The 13,214-nt window shown below is 41.2% G+C and overlaps 1 protein-coding gene across 4 annotated transcripts in view; it reads left to right on the forward strand.

Moving 5' to 3' along the window:
- The window catches only part of LOC125642570 (glypican-5-like), a 610,585-nt gene that overhangs the window by 462,120 nt on the left and 135,251 nt on the right, over positions 1 to 13,214 (forward strand). For all 4 annotated transcript variants that reach the window (XM_048864161.2, XM_048864160.2, XM_048864159.2 and 1 more), the window contains one exon: positions 5,652 to 5,802. In XM_048864161.2, the coding sequence (XP_048720118.1) occupies positions 5,652 to 5,802 (151 nt within the window). The remainder of the gene's footprint in view (positions 1 to 5,651; positions 5,803 to 13,214) is intronic.

Here is a 13,214-nt window from a genome sequence, read left to right on the forward strand (position 1 = left end):
GGCCTAGGCGTCCCCTCCGTGCTCTCAAAGGTGGTGGGTCGGAGGCTGTTTGCGGAGGCTTAGCCTCCCCGGCCTATTATACCCATGTTAGAATTCAAGAAGACCTTGATACATTGGAGAATTGGTCTGAAATCAATAAGATAAATATGGTACTTTGCATTTGTCTTTACTGAATTGTAGGAAAGAAAAAACAATTGCTCAACCTCAACATGGGGAATAACTGGCTTGGGAGTAGTCCTGCTGAAGAGGATCTGGGGTTATGGTAGATCACAAATTGAACGTGAGCCAACAATATGATGCAGTTGCACAAAAGGCTAATGTCATTGTAGGGTGTAATAAGAGAAGTGTAATTGTTCCACTCCACTTGACACTGGTGACATAATTGTTCTGCTGTACTTGACACTGGTGAGGCCTCAGATGGCGTATAGTGTCCAGCTTTGTGTGCCACTCTTTAAGAAAGAGGTGGACAAATTGGAGAGAATCCAGAGGAGAGCAACACAAATGGTAAAAGGTTTGGAAAACCTGACGTATGAGAAAAAATTAAAAAAACAACAACTGTCTTGTAGTCTTGAGAGAAGAAGACTGAGGGGGGATCTGATGACAGGCTTCAAGTTTGTTAAGGGCTGTTATACAGAGGTTGATGATCAGCTGATCTCTGTGCCCACTGAAGGTAGGACAAGAAGTAATGGATTTAATTTGCAGCAAAAAGATTTAGGTTAGATAGTATGAAAAAAAAATAAGCTAGTTAATCATAGAATCATAGAATATCAGGGTTGGAAGGGACCTCAGGAGGTCATCTAGTTCAACCCCCTGCTCAAAGCAGGACCAATCCCCAATTAAATCATCCCAGCCAGGGCTTTGTCAAGCCTGACCTTAAAAACTTCTAAGGAAGGAGATTCTACCACCTCCCTAGGTAACGCATTCCAGTGTTTCACCACCCTCTCAGTGAAAAAGTTTTTCCTAATATCCAACCTAAACCTCCCCCACTGCAACTTGAGACCATTACTCCTTGTCCTGTCCTCTTCTACCAGTGAGAATAGTCTAGAACCATCCTCTCTGGAACCACCTCTCAGGTAGTTGAAAGCAGCTATCAAATCCCCCCTCATTCTTCTCTTCTGCAGACTAAACAATCCCAGTTAACCTCAGCCTCTCCTCATAAGTCATGTGTTCCAGACCCCTAATCATTTTTGTTGCCCTTCGCTGGACTCTCTCCAATTTATCCACATCCTTCTTGTAGTGTGGGGCCCAAAACTGGACACAGTACTCCAGATGAGGCCTCACCAATGTCGAATAGAGGGGAACAATCACGTCCCTCGATCTGCTGGCAATGCCCCTACTTATACATCCCAAAATGTCATTGGCCTTCTTGGCAACAAGGGCACACTGCTGACTCATATCCAGCTTCTCGTCCGCTGTCACCCCTAGGTCCTTTTCCGCAGAACTGCTGCCTAGCCATTCGGTCCCTAGTCTGTAGCTGTGCATTGGGTTCTTCCGTCCTAAGTGCAGGACCCTGCACTTATCCTTATTGAACCTCATCAGATTTATTTTGGCCCAATCCTCCAATTTGTCTAGGTCCCTCTGTATCCTATCCCTGCCCTCCAGCGTATCTACCACTCCTCCTAGTTTAGTATCATCCGCAAATTTGCTGAGAGTGCAATCCACACCATCCTCCAGATCATTTATGAAGATATTGAACAAAACCAGCCCCAGGACCGACCGCTGGGGCACTCCACTTGACACCGGCTGCCAACTAGACATGGAGCCATTGATCACTACCCGTTAAGCCTGACAATCTAGCCAACTTTCTACCCACCTTATAGTGCATTCATCCAGCCCATACTTCTTTAACTTGCTGACAAGAATACTGTGGGAGACTGTGTCAAAAGCTTTGCTAAAGTCAAGAAACAATACATCCACTGCTTTCCCTTCATCCACAGAACCAGTAATCTCATCACAGAAGGCGATTAGATTAGTCAGGCATGATCTTCCCTGGGTGAATCCATGCTGACTGTTCCTGATCACTTTCCTCTCATGTAAGTGCTTCAGGATTGATTCTTTGAGGACCTGCTCCATGATTTTTCCGGGGACGGAGGTGAGGCTGACTGGCCTGTAGTTCCCAGGATCCTCCTTCTTCCCTTTTTTAAAGATTGGCACTACATTAGCCTTTTTCCAGTCATCTGGGACTTCCCCCGTTCGCCACGAGTTTTCAAAGATAATGGCCAATGGCTCTGCAATCACAGCCGCCAATTCCTTTAGCACTCTCGGATGCAACTCGTCCGGCCCCATGGACTTGTGCACGTCCAGCTTTTCTAAATAGTCCCTAACCACCTCTTTCTCCACAGAGGGCTGGCCATCTACTCCCCATGTTGTAATGCCCAGCGCAGCAGTCTGGGAGCTGACCTTGTTAGTGAAGACAGAGGCAAAAAAAGCATTGAGTACATTAGCTTTTTCCACATCCTCTGTCACTAGGTTGCCTCCCTCATTCAGTAAGGGGCCCACACTTTCCTTGGCTTTCTTCTTGCTGCCAACATACCTGAAGAAACCCTTCTTATTACTCTTGACATCTCTTGCTAGCTGCAGCTCCAGGTGCGATTTGGCCCTCCTGATTTCATTCCTACATGCCCGAGCAATATTTTTATACTCTTCCCTGGTCATATGTCCAACCTTCCACTTCTTGTAAGCTTCTTTTTTATGTTTAAGATCCGCTAGGATTTCACTGTTAAGCCAAGCTGGTCGTCTGCCATATTTACTATTCTTTCGACTCATCGCGATGGTTTGTCCCTGTAACCTCAACAGGGATTCCTTGAAATACAGCCAGCTCTCCTGGACTCCTTTCCCCTTCATGTTAGTCCCCCAGGGGATCCTACCCATCCGTTCCCTGAGGGAGTCGAAGTCTGCTTTCCTGAAGTCCAGGGTCCGTATCCTGCTGCTTACGTTTCTTCCCTGTGTCAGGATCCTGAACTCAACCAACTCATGGTCACTGCCTCCCAGATTCCCATCCACTTTTGCTTCCCCCACTAATTCTTCTCAGTTTGTGAGCAGCAGGTCAAGAAAAGCTCCCCCCTAGTTGGCTCCTCTAGCACTTGCACCAGGAAATTGTCCCCTACGCTTTCCAAAAACTTCGTGGATTGTCTATGCACCGCTGTATTGCTCTCCCAGCAGATATCAGGCAAATTAAAGTCACCCATGAGAACCAGAGTTAAGCTTTGGAATAGGCTTCTAAGGGAGTCTGTGGAATCCTCATCATTGGAGGCGTTTAAGAACCGGCTGGACAAACACCTGCCAGGGATGGTCTAGGTTTCTTTGGTCCTCTTTTAGCATTTGGGGCTGGACTAGATGACCTCTCAAAGTCCCTTCCAACCTTATTTTTCTATTATTTCTATGATTTCCCAAAGCACGGGACATGCAATTGATAGGTAGGGGCAAAGGACATGAAAATGTCCTTGGGTATATGCATCTTTCCTGTGCCCTGTTTCAAGGCACTGAGTCAGGGGACCAAAGGTCACATGGCAACAGCCCAGAGCTGGGGCTTACTATAAGAGGGAGCCTTTTCAACCAAAGGAGAAGGAGACTTGGCTGGGGTCCTTGCTACACCAGCTGGGAGATACTGTAGGTGTAGATGTCTCTGCTGGGAAAGACTTTAGGAAAGAGGAGGTTTGGGGGAGGAACTGTAGAATGTGGGGAGGAGGGCTAGTAGATGTGTATATAAGTTGCCATTGGGCTGTTTTCCTGAAGGGAAGGCAGGACATCGCATTCAGTAGTCTGGGAAATGCGGCAGTGCACCCATGGTTGAACACAGAGCTCATTTCTCTACCCTTCTCCAGGACAGCTGAGCACACATCATTCGGTTATTCACTTTTGAGTCATGAGTGCTGAATGAAATCAATTTGAAAAAGAGTTATTACCTTAACAGGCAGTAAACCTTTCTGCCTTGACTGCAAACAATCATTAAAAGCCTTTATTAAATTTTGCATCTGTTCTGTTCACCACTTAGCCATTTCTTTTCATTCTGAAGGATTATAACCAAGAATGAATGAGTCTCCTCCAAGATGGTCAGGACACAATAAATCTATGAAGTAACTAAATAATCCTTTCCTCCACATACACAGATTTATTTTTTACATTTGCTAAAAATATTTGCTCTCTTACTTCCCCATGACATCAGGCTTTCAGCCTGTGAATAATGATGCTCGACATCAGGCAGCTTGTTAAAAAAAATATCCAACAACAATTGGACAGTGTTCAATGCCTTTCCCAACTAAAATCCATATTCCTCTCCCTCACAAACTCATCTTCCCACTGCAGTGCAGTGATGTGTGCATTTCAGAATAACCAAAATGGACAATTTCAGGTAAAGGGTAAATTAGCCAGGTTCTCCCCAGTACGAGGTAGCAACTATTGTTCACTAGAACAGGACCCCTAGGCACAGTGAGACATGCGTTTGTCAGACTGCATTATTATGGAAGCTCGCTATATTTGAAGAGGAATGTGAAAACAATTCAAGAGTTCCTGGTGGTGGAAAATGCTGCGGCCTTCCTCTTCTGCCATTTAGGTCTCCGTTAGTGTGTCAAGCCTTAGCTCCAGTTTCTCGGCTGGCTCCCACGCCATTTCCACTGCCAGATTGATCTGTCCTGATCTTCAAAGCTGTAAATATATCAGATCAGGTCCCAGCTATATTAGAGACCTCATTTCCATCTTCAGACTGCCAAAACCACAGCCCGGAATGATGTATGTGAGGGCTAAGGACAAGGCATTCTCAGTTGAGGGGACCCGACCATGGAATTAACTAACTTCCAAGAGGAGATTAGAGAAATCCAGAGTGGCCAAGTTTAGGAAACACTGCCAAACTTCCTTATTGTGAGAGCTTTTCCAGCATAACCAGAATGACATTCACAGCATCAGCTACAACCTTCTTCCCTTCTAATTACCAAAGAAAAAGCTTTACCCCAAACAGGGAGACGAGCCGGCCACTTAGGCTGCCATTGAAAACAAGTTTTAATGGTGGTCTAGACCTTTGTGATGACACATTTGTGTTTCTTACATTGTAAAGTATGACAAATGGGGATAGCATATAAAGCTCAAAAAAGGTTTGTTTTATAGCAAATACAGTACTTCAGCTAGCATGAGCTAATGCCGTGAATTCAGAGTGACTCCAGAAACAGCTTGTTTTTATTCTATAGTAATTCCAAGAAATTTGTTTCAGTGAAATGTTTTTCTGATTCAAGTTAAAGTGAAGTGCACAATTTGCAGTCTGCACAGGCTTTGGACCTGATCTTGTTAACTGCTCAATGCCCTAAAAATCCTACCTTAAGGCCCAATCCTTTAAGATACTAGGGCCCTCATGTATGAGGTATTAAATGCCTGCAACACCTCTGTGATGACCCTGCCCCTCATCCAGGAAGCTTTACTGTTGACTTCATATGAAAATAACCCAAAACATTGCACTAACCGTATGGTGAAATATAACATTGTTAATATAACATTTTTAATATAAAAGGGTGAAATATAACATTTTTAACAACAGAATCAGACCCACAGTATTTCAGAACCAAGGGTCCTCGGCCCCTTATAAAATCAGGCTCTTTGTCATTTGCACCTTGAATTGTGTGAAGACACTAAATTTCATTGTGACTTGTTTTCTTGTCTTTTAGCTGGATACAGAGAAGACAAAATTGAAGTTGGAACGTTGGGCTTCCAGGGAAAGTGGCAGTGGGGGCTGGAAAAGTGAAGCAATGGAATCAAGCGGGGACTGTGATGATGAGGATGGATGTCAAGGATCTGGTGACAGAATTCACACAGCAGGTAAATGCAGGGAAAATGTTCTCTGAATATTCATTCACATTTTAAAGCAGGTTTCAACTTAGTGTTTTGGAGCCTTTCCATGAACATGGGTAAAGAAAAACAGGATGCTTGTGGAAAGTGAATTTAAACTTATATCTCAAATATTTGCTGAAAGTGAATTTCACAATTCCATATTGGATTGTAAATCTGAAATTTGCATTGTGTTGGTGACTTACATAATCAAGTTTTTAACAAAAGAAGAGGCACTAGACAACTAACCAAAACAACATAACTTGCAAAGTTGAAATACCGAACATTTGCAACTGCAGCAGGTTGAAAAAATGTCAACTTTTTTTCTGTGGAAACTGAAACCTTGAGCAGAAATGTATTGATTTTGAGGGGAAAAAAAGGGTTTTCATGACCCCCACCGAATGGTCAATAACCTAGCATTTAGAAAACTCACCTGAGATGTAGAAGACCCAGGTTCAAGTCCTTGCTCTGGTGGGTTGGTTGTGTGTGTCTGTGTGTTTCTCATGTCTTTTCACAAAGAAATTTCAAAAGGTCTCATTTTTGTTCGTCAGAATGAAAAAAAATGTCAAAACCTTTACATTTTTCCTGATACAAAAATTGCTGCTTTTAGCCAGCCCTATTTCCAACAAATGTTTGGTGAGGTATTCAGATGTGGAGAAAAGTGTGTTTATTAAAATCAGAAATAATTTGAATAACAAATAAATGTAGAGATTTTCCATATTCTTCTCACAAATATTTTATAAACAAAGGTTGGGAAACATAGATGAATACATTGTCAATTAAAAATTATTTGCTCATCGATTAATAATTTATTGTTTTTGTATTGTATCTGACTTGTGAAAAGACTTCTTCTAGATGCCCCAGATGCAGGAGATTATAGCGATTAAAGTTTTAAGTAATATGTTTTTTGTCTTCATGTGGTACATTATAAACAATAGCCAGGTGCTAAATCATTTTCAGTTGATAATTAAACTATTTATATATTGTAGTATTGCCAAAATATACAATGGCTCTTTTGTAGTTAGAGTTCAAAAATGAAAAAATAGAAGCTTTTGAAATTTGGTTTATTGTTAACTTTAGTAATGTGAAATAAGGAAGCAACATAATGTCTCCTCCTTCCTTTTAGCAATCGGTTGAAATAAAATTATTTATGATGAGATGGTTGTGGATTAAAAAGAATTAAATTTGCATAATTAGCTCTCCCATTGATTTGGCTGGGATTATATCAACTAAAAATATAATTACAATTAATTTGACCAAATGCTTTGGATTCAGAACAGTAAGAGTAGCTATTCCTTCTTGTGAAAACTGTAATAGTGTTTTATAATTAATATATTATATTGTATGCAGGTTACTAGCAGTAAATTTGTTTGGCATATCTAGATGCAATTAAGTGATAAAATGAGATTAGTCTCATTACAAAACGCCTTTGCTTTAGTAGAATGTTAAAATATAAAAACACTTCAATTTCATTTAATTTCCTCTTGGTATGTGTCTGTAAACTATGGTGCTTTTTAATTGCAAAGTTACATTACACAACTTGAGATCTACCAAGAGTGCTCTGATTATTGCTTTGTAGATATGCAGTGCAAGAAATTTAGCTCACTTGAGAACTTCTAGTGGCAAAGCACTGAATAGGAGCCTGATCCAAAGCCCACTGAACTCAATGGGGGACCTTCCCATTGACTTCAGTGGGCTTTGGATCAGGCCTTAAATGACAACTCTAAAGTATCAGTCTCAATGAATGGTGTTGCATGTGATTAAATGTAATAAAAAGGGCTTTCAAAGGGTAAACGTCTTTGGCAGAGCAATAATAATAATGATGATGATTTTAACACCAAGTCTATGCAGAAGTCTCCCTAAAGAGGACATATCTAAGTATCTGACTCTGAAATGATGAAACCAGTATCCAGCACAGTACACTAAAATAGTCATCATTTATTTAAAATCGATATGAAAATAATTTACAAACATTGTGCTTACAGTCTTGCTCTATAGATTGAGAAGCATTGCTGCTGTGAAGCATAGTGTATGGATTACTTACAAATATTTTTTTGCAATACTATTGAACCATCCTTCCCTACCTTCCTACCAACAAAAACAATAAATCCCCAAAGCACATGGATTTCACCAGCATCTAGATTACCTGCTTCAACATATTCAACTGTAGGCCGACTAAAAGTCTCCCTGACCAAATGTCATTATCTTCCCCAGTTCCCACTTTCTCTAGAAAGCGAGTTAGAGACCAGATCCTGATCTGGTTTAAATTTTTGTATTTATATTGATTTTGATTTACTCTATCTGAGGATCTGATCCCATGCTTATATATTCCAATTCTGCACTCAGATATTCATAGACAGCTCCTCAAGCTTTTATGCATAACCAACCAATATCAATATATTTCACAGTTGTCTGTCTACACTTTTCAAATCCTGAAGTTTTGATTGCCATTTTTCAGCTATCTAGAATCTTTTCTGAATGTCAGTTAAATTCCCCAGTTCCCTTCATCTCTTCCATTAAGATTTGTACCTGAATACAGTATTATGTAGTGCTCGTATTTTGTTTTTGGCAGTTGCATATAAGCCTTTTATAGTCAAATCCATTATTAGCTCTAAAGACCACTACTTATACATTTAAACATACTATATTTAATTATATAGCCCGTACCACATGTGTTTACTCAGATGACTTCATACCACTGAGATAAACAAGTTCTGAAGAATTATATATGGTTATGAAGTGGATCACTGACCACAGGTGCCGCCTAGTGGTCAGGCAGGGTGTGGCAGGTTCTCTCTATTAACATATTAACATCTGCTTTGGTCCTGCAGTGTCCTGCCTCTTCTGTAACTCATCCCTCTGAGCAGGTCCCATGGTTATGTCCATCCCTTTCAGGGTATATAAAAAGTCCAGCAACAGGGTAGCCCTTTGGGTTAGGCAAGGGGTCTCTGGATCTCTGCCTAGGTTGAGGTCTGAGGATCTTGAACCTTCTGTCTTCAGGGCCTTCTCTCCTCTAGACTCCCAGTATTAGGGGTAGGCTTCTGCCTTCGGCACCTCCTAAGGGTTATTATGGGAACCCGGTCCCACCCTCTCCATTGGGTATCCACTAAAGTGCCGTACTTCTGCCTTCCTGGAGCACTTCCTGCCAGACCCTCTTTCCCAACAGGAAAAGTAAAGACATTAAATCAAAGAAAGTCTCAGACCTTCTGAGAATCACCAGTCTCTTCTCTGGGGTTTGGCAACATCATGACAGCCAGGACTCCAGAGCTCAGGGTGCAAGTCAGTTCATCTCCATTGTCTGATGCCCTGCCACATTGGCCTGTTCTTCTTTTTAGCTCTTCCTCCAAGCCATGCATGCTTTGCAAGTGGGTGGGGTAGGGCTGCCTGGGTCCAGACTAGCTGCTTAACCCCTTCCTTACTGGTGCGGGGTCACAATGATGAAATCCATTAAAAAGTTAACATTTTCCAACCATTACCACTTACCACAGGTATCTCACGTTCCAAGTATAGGGGAACGCTGTGGAAATAGCACTGTGACTCAGATAGCACCATATAGTAACTGTTGACATGTACTGACACTTTAACGACAATGCCTATTGATTGTTTGTGACCAAGGCTTTGCAAAGAAAGAATTAGAAAGAAGAAAGTAATCCGAGTAAATGTATAATAGGGAGGGGGAAACTTACTGTCAGGTCTGAGACCATTCAGAACATGTAGGTTTCTAGGTGTAGGTGTAAACCAACATCCGTCCAACAGGTGTTCGGTACTCTGTCCCCAGTCCAGCGGCACAGTCAGGGACCTGCTTAGCTTCAAGCATGTGAGCAGTCCTATTGATTTCAATGCAACTACTCATAAGCTTGTAGTTAGCATGTCTTTAAGTGCTTTGCTGCATTGGGGAAAGTGCTTGGCACCTTGCAGAACTGAGCCACAAAAGTGCATATCAGAGGCTGGATTGGCCCCTGGCAATCCAGCCCAAGTAAGGGACACAAGAGTGACAAGTAAGGGACAAGAGTGACTGTAAGTCGCAGTCGGGTCCTTCTTTTCCCTTACTTTGGGGAGAAAGAAAGATGTGTCTGTCCTTGTGCTAGTGGAGCTGTGCTGGCCAGCACACTCTGGGGCTCAATCAGCCAAGGCCCAACTAGTCTCTGCACACCTGCATGGATGGGGAGTAACAGCTGGTGGTGGTTGCTCTCCCCTGTGTGCAGGGTCTAGCAATGCAGGTAGCCCATGCAGGGCACTGAGGGGGCATAAGGAGACCCTGTTACTCCCCCAAACAGGAACATTAGCAGGCTCACAATTGAGCCTTACAGGAGCATAGAAACTCTAGTCAGGGTATTCATCATCTGGTTACCCATGAACTAAAACTAACCTGTTCAGTACCTGCACATTGGAGCCTTTGGGTCAGATTGGTCCCTGCATGAAAATAACCCACATCAGGGACTAGGAATGCTGCTCCCAAACAGAACAAGCTAGGTGTTCATCTTCCGCCTCCCAAAAAGCCTTGAAACACTGGATCTCAGAAATGAAGACATATTGTACCTTTGCACTAGCTGTTTGCACCCCACAGACCCTCTTCCAGAACTGTGCTTCCCCATCAATTGCTACTCTTGCAGCTCCACCCCAAAAAGGAGGGAGTCAGGAAGTGCAAGGGGAGGAAGAGCCTGAATAATGCTGCCTCTTAGGAATGACAAACGTTCATCAATAAGCCAAAATTGTATCTGATACAGCAAGCATTGAACAAATGAGCAAATGCTGCAATATCTGGATGGTCAGCAGGCTTTCAACAGTGAATAGAGAGTGTTCAATGAGTTTCTTCACCCAGCTATCTATTCAGATACATGATTTTGACAAACATTTATCAATACAATACTAACCATTTTCTTTCATAACTCTTTTTTCTAACTACTTGTAATACTGCTAAGCTTCTCTTCTTTGATAAGCCTTCTCCTGATGGTATATCCTTCCTATTGTCACATGGCATTTTACTTCATTATAGCATTCAGGCTGAGTTATTATCTTGGGACGTAATTCCAATCCTTGCTTCCTACATGACTGTTTAGATGGAGGACCCTTGCTCCCCCCACTCCCCTGCCCCTGTCTTCTCCAAGTATTATAACTTATAGTAGTTTATCCGGTTATACATTTTCTCTTGAGGGCACATGAGCAGGTTTGTCCCCCTGAGAACATCCTTTCTTTTTAAATGCAAAGAAAATAACTTGTTTTTTCTTTTGATAACTTCTGCCTGATTTGTATCAGATCTCAACAGCTATTGAAGGTTAATGTATTTTTCTCATTGTTCATGAATTCTCTCATCATCAGATTTTCTTTTGCATATCAGGATCCTTTTGTCCTTTATGATGTCCTTATCCTCCTCATTTCTCTGTCTTTTCTAAGTATCAGTGTACTGTACAAATTGTCATCTTAACCATACTTCATTCCCCTTCACCATGTTATACTTGTATTTATCTAAATATGTAATTCTACAGCTGCTGATTTGTGTAATTATTATTATCGTCTCAGAATATTGATGGAATATCTGCTGGCAGCCAGCCCACACATCAAATTCTCATCTCCACATGTCTTCAGTTCCATTGCTGATTATCCCAGATGGTGTCAATATTGCATTTTCTCAGCTCTTCTGTTCTCCTGCCCTTTGAATCCTCTACATCACACACCATCCCTGTGTTACTAGCTTTCTTTATTAATTTTAGGTATCCTTTATTCCATGAGATATTGTGTTTCCTACTGAGTTTTTACTACACTCTCTATTTCCTTTATTGTTATACCATTGTAAGTGGCTCATCCTGTTCAAAAAAACTGCAAAACAATTTAATTCTCTATTTAATATTTATTTTGAGGAAGGCTCACTGGTTTCAAACTTTAATTTTTGTCATCTCCGTTTGTTGGTGAAGAGGGTTACCTGTTTCCAACTACAGCATAAACATGGCCTACCAGTTGCCCTTTAACACTGTGGACTGAAACATTTGTCTCAAAGTCAGACGCAACTGAGTCTGTATTCTACTTAGGAGAGACTTGAGAGAAGGGGGAGGAATAAGAAGGGGCAGAGAAAAAAATGCATTAAAAATCAGTGTGAAAAAATGGAGCCAAGATGGAGGGAAATAAACAAATACAGAAGATCAGATTCTGATTCCAAGTACTTTAGATTGACGCTGCTATAACTTCATTATCTCGGTGGTGTTAATCAGGAGACGTTCAGAGAGCAATTCAGAGAAAAGGAACAGAAAAGAGAAATGAAAAATTCTAATGAAAAATCATTTTTGCATACAAGATGTTCCCGGGCCTTTTTGTGAAATCTATGTTAAAGTCTGCTAAGTTACAGTAAAGATAATGTGTTGTCATTAGGGAAACATTCATAGGAGCCTGATTTACACTGAAAAGCATGAGAACGGGGGTGATCATTCTTAACTCCTTTTCCTTTCTTAACATTCACATAACTAGGGATTGGGAGACATTGGGAAATGAAAGTAATAGTGTCTGATTCACTTACTTTGGATTTACAATGGTGTAACTGAGATCAGAGTTTGCCCCATAATAGTCACTTTCATATCTGGACAAATAAGAGAGACATGAATAGTTGCCAGGCCAAATAATTGAGTAACTGAGTGATGTAGATCTTCGTCTCTAATAATATACAGCTGATTGAGTGCCCATGTCCTCTCATAGGAGTTTTCTCCTAACTTTAGTTATAACAGTGGGAAGAATGAGCTGAGCCAAAGAAGACTAAAGCTACTACTGTTAAATAACTTTGGCATCATCTCTGTTCAAAAAGGAGCAAAGGTAATTAATGAAGTTTAATTTTCCCTCTCATAAGATGTATGTAAATTGCAGCAAATTTGTGTTCACTTTAGCTGGGCTTAGGAATAATTAAAAGGTAAGAACATTTCAGGTACTTATAGTGTAAACCTTCAGATGCACTGTAGAACAAGGGTGAAGTAAGCACAGGGGAGATTGAGGTCAGAACATTTGGGGTTTGTCTATTTGGAATAAACCTATATAAACAAACAGTGATCAGAGACACTACGGTAGATCATTTTGAAGACTTTCTGTCTGAAATAGTACCATTAATCCTGAGTCCACTGAAGACTTTATATTGCAATACATTTTACTAACTTTAGCTTGTCACTGATATTTGATTTGATTACTTTACACAGAAATGATTATTTAAATACATACATGTCAGGGATTTGTTTTGTAAATAGCCCTGTGTTGGAAGCTCCCCAAACTAATTTTCTGCTCAACTCCCTGTCAGACATTTTTTACAGTGCTATGTCACAAATACTCATTTTTAAAAGAAAAATCATCTTGGCATGGAGCTATGAAGCTACTGATAGAAATGAGGGAGCCAGAATGAGAAGGTGCATGCACTGAGAAGGCGTAGCCTG

The sequence above is a fragment of the Caretta caretta genome, chromosome 9, assembly GCF_965140235.1.
Source record: "Caretta caretta isolate rCarCar2 chromosome 9, rCarCar1.hap1, whole genome shotgun sequence".
Taxonomy (NCBI): Eukaryota; Metazoa; Chordata; order Testudines; family Cheloniidae; genus Caretta; species Caretta caretta.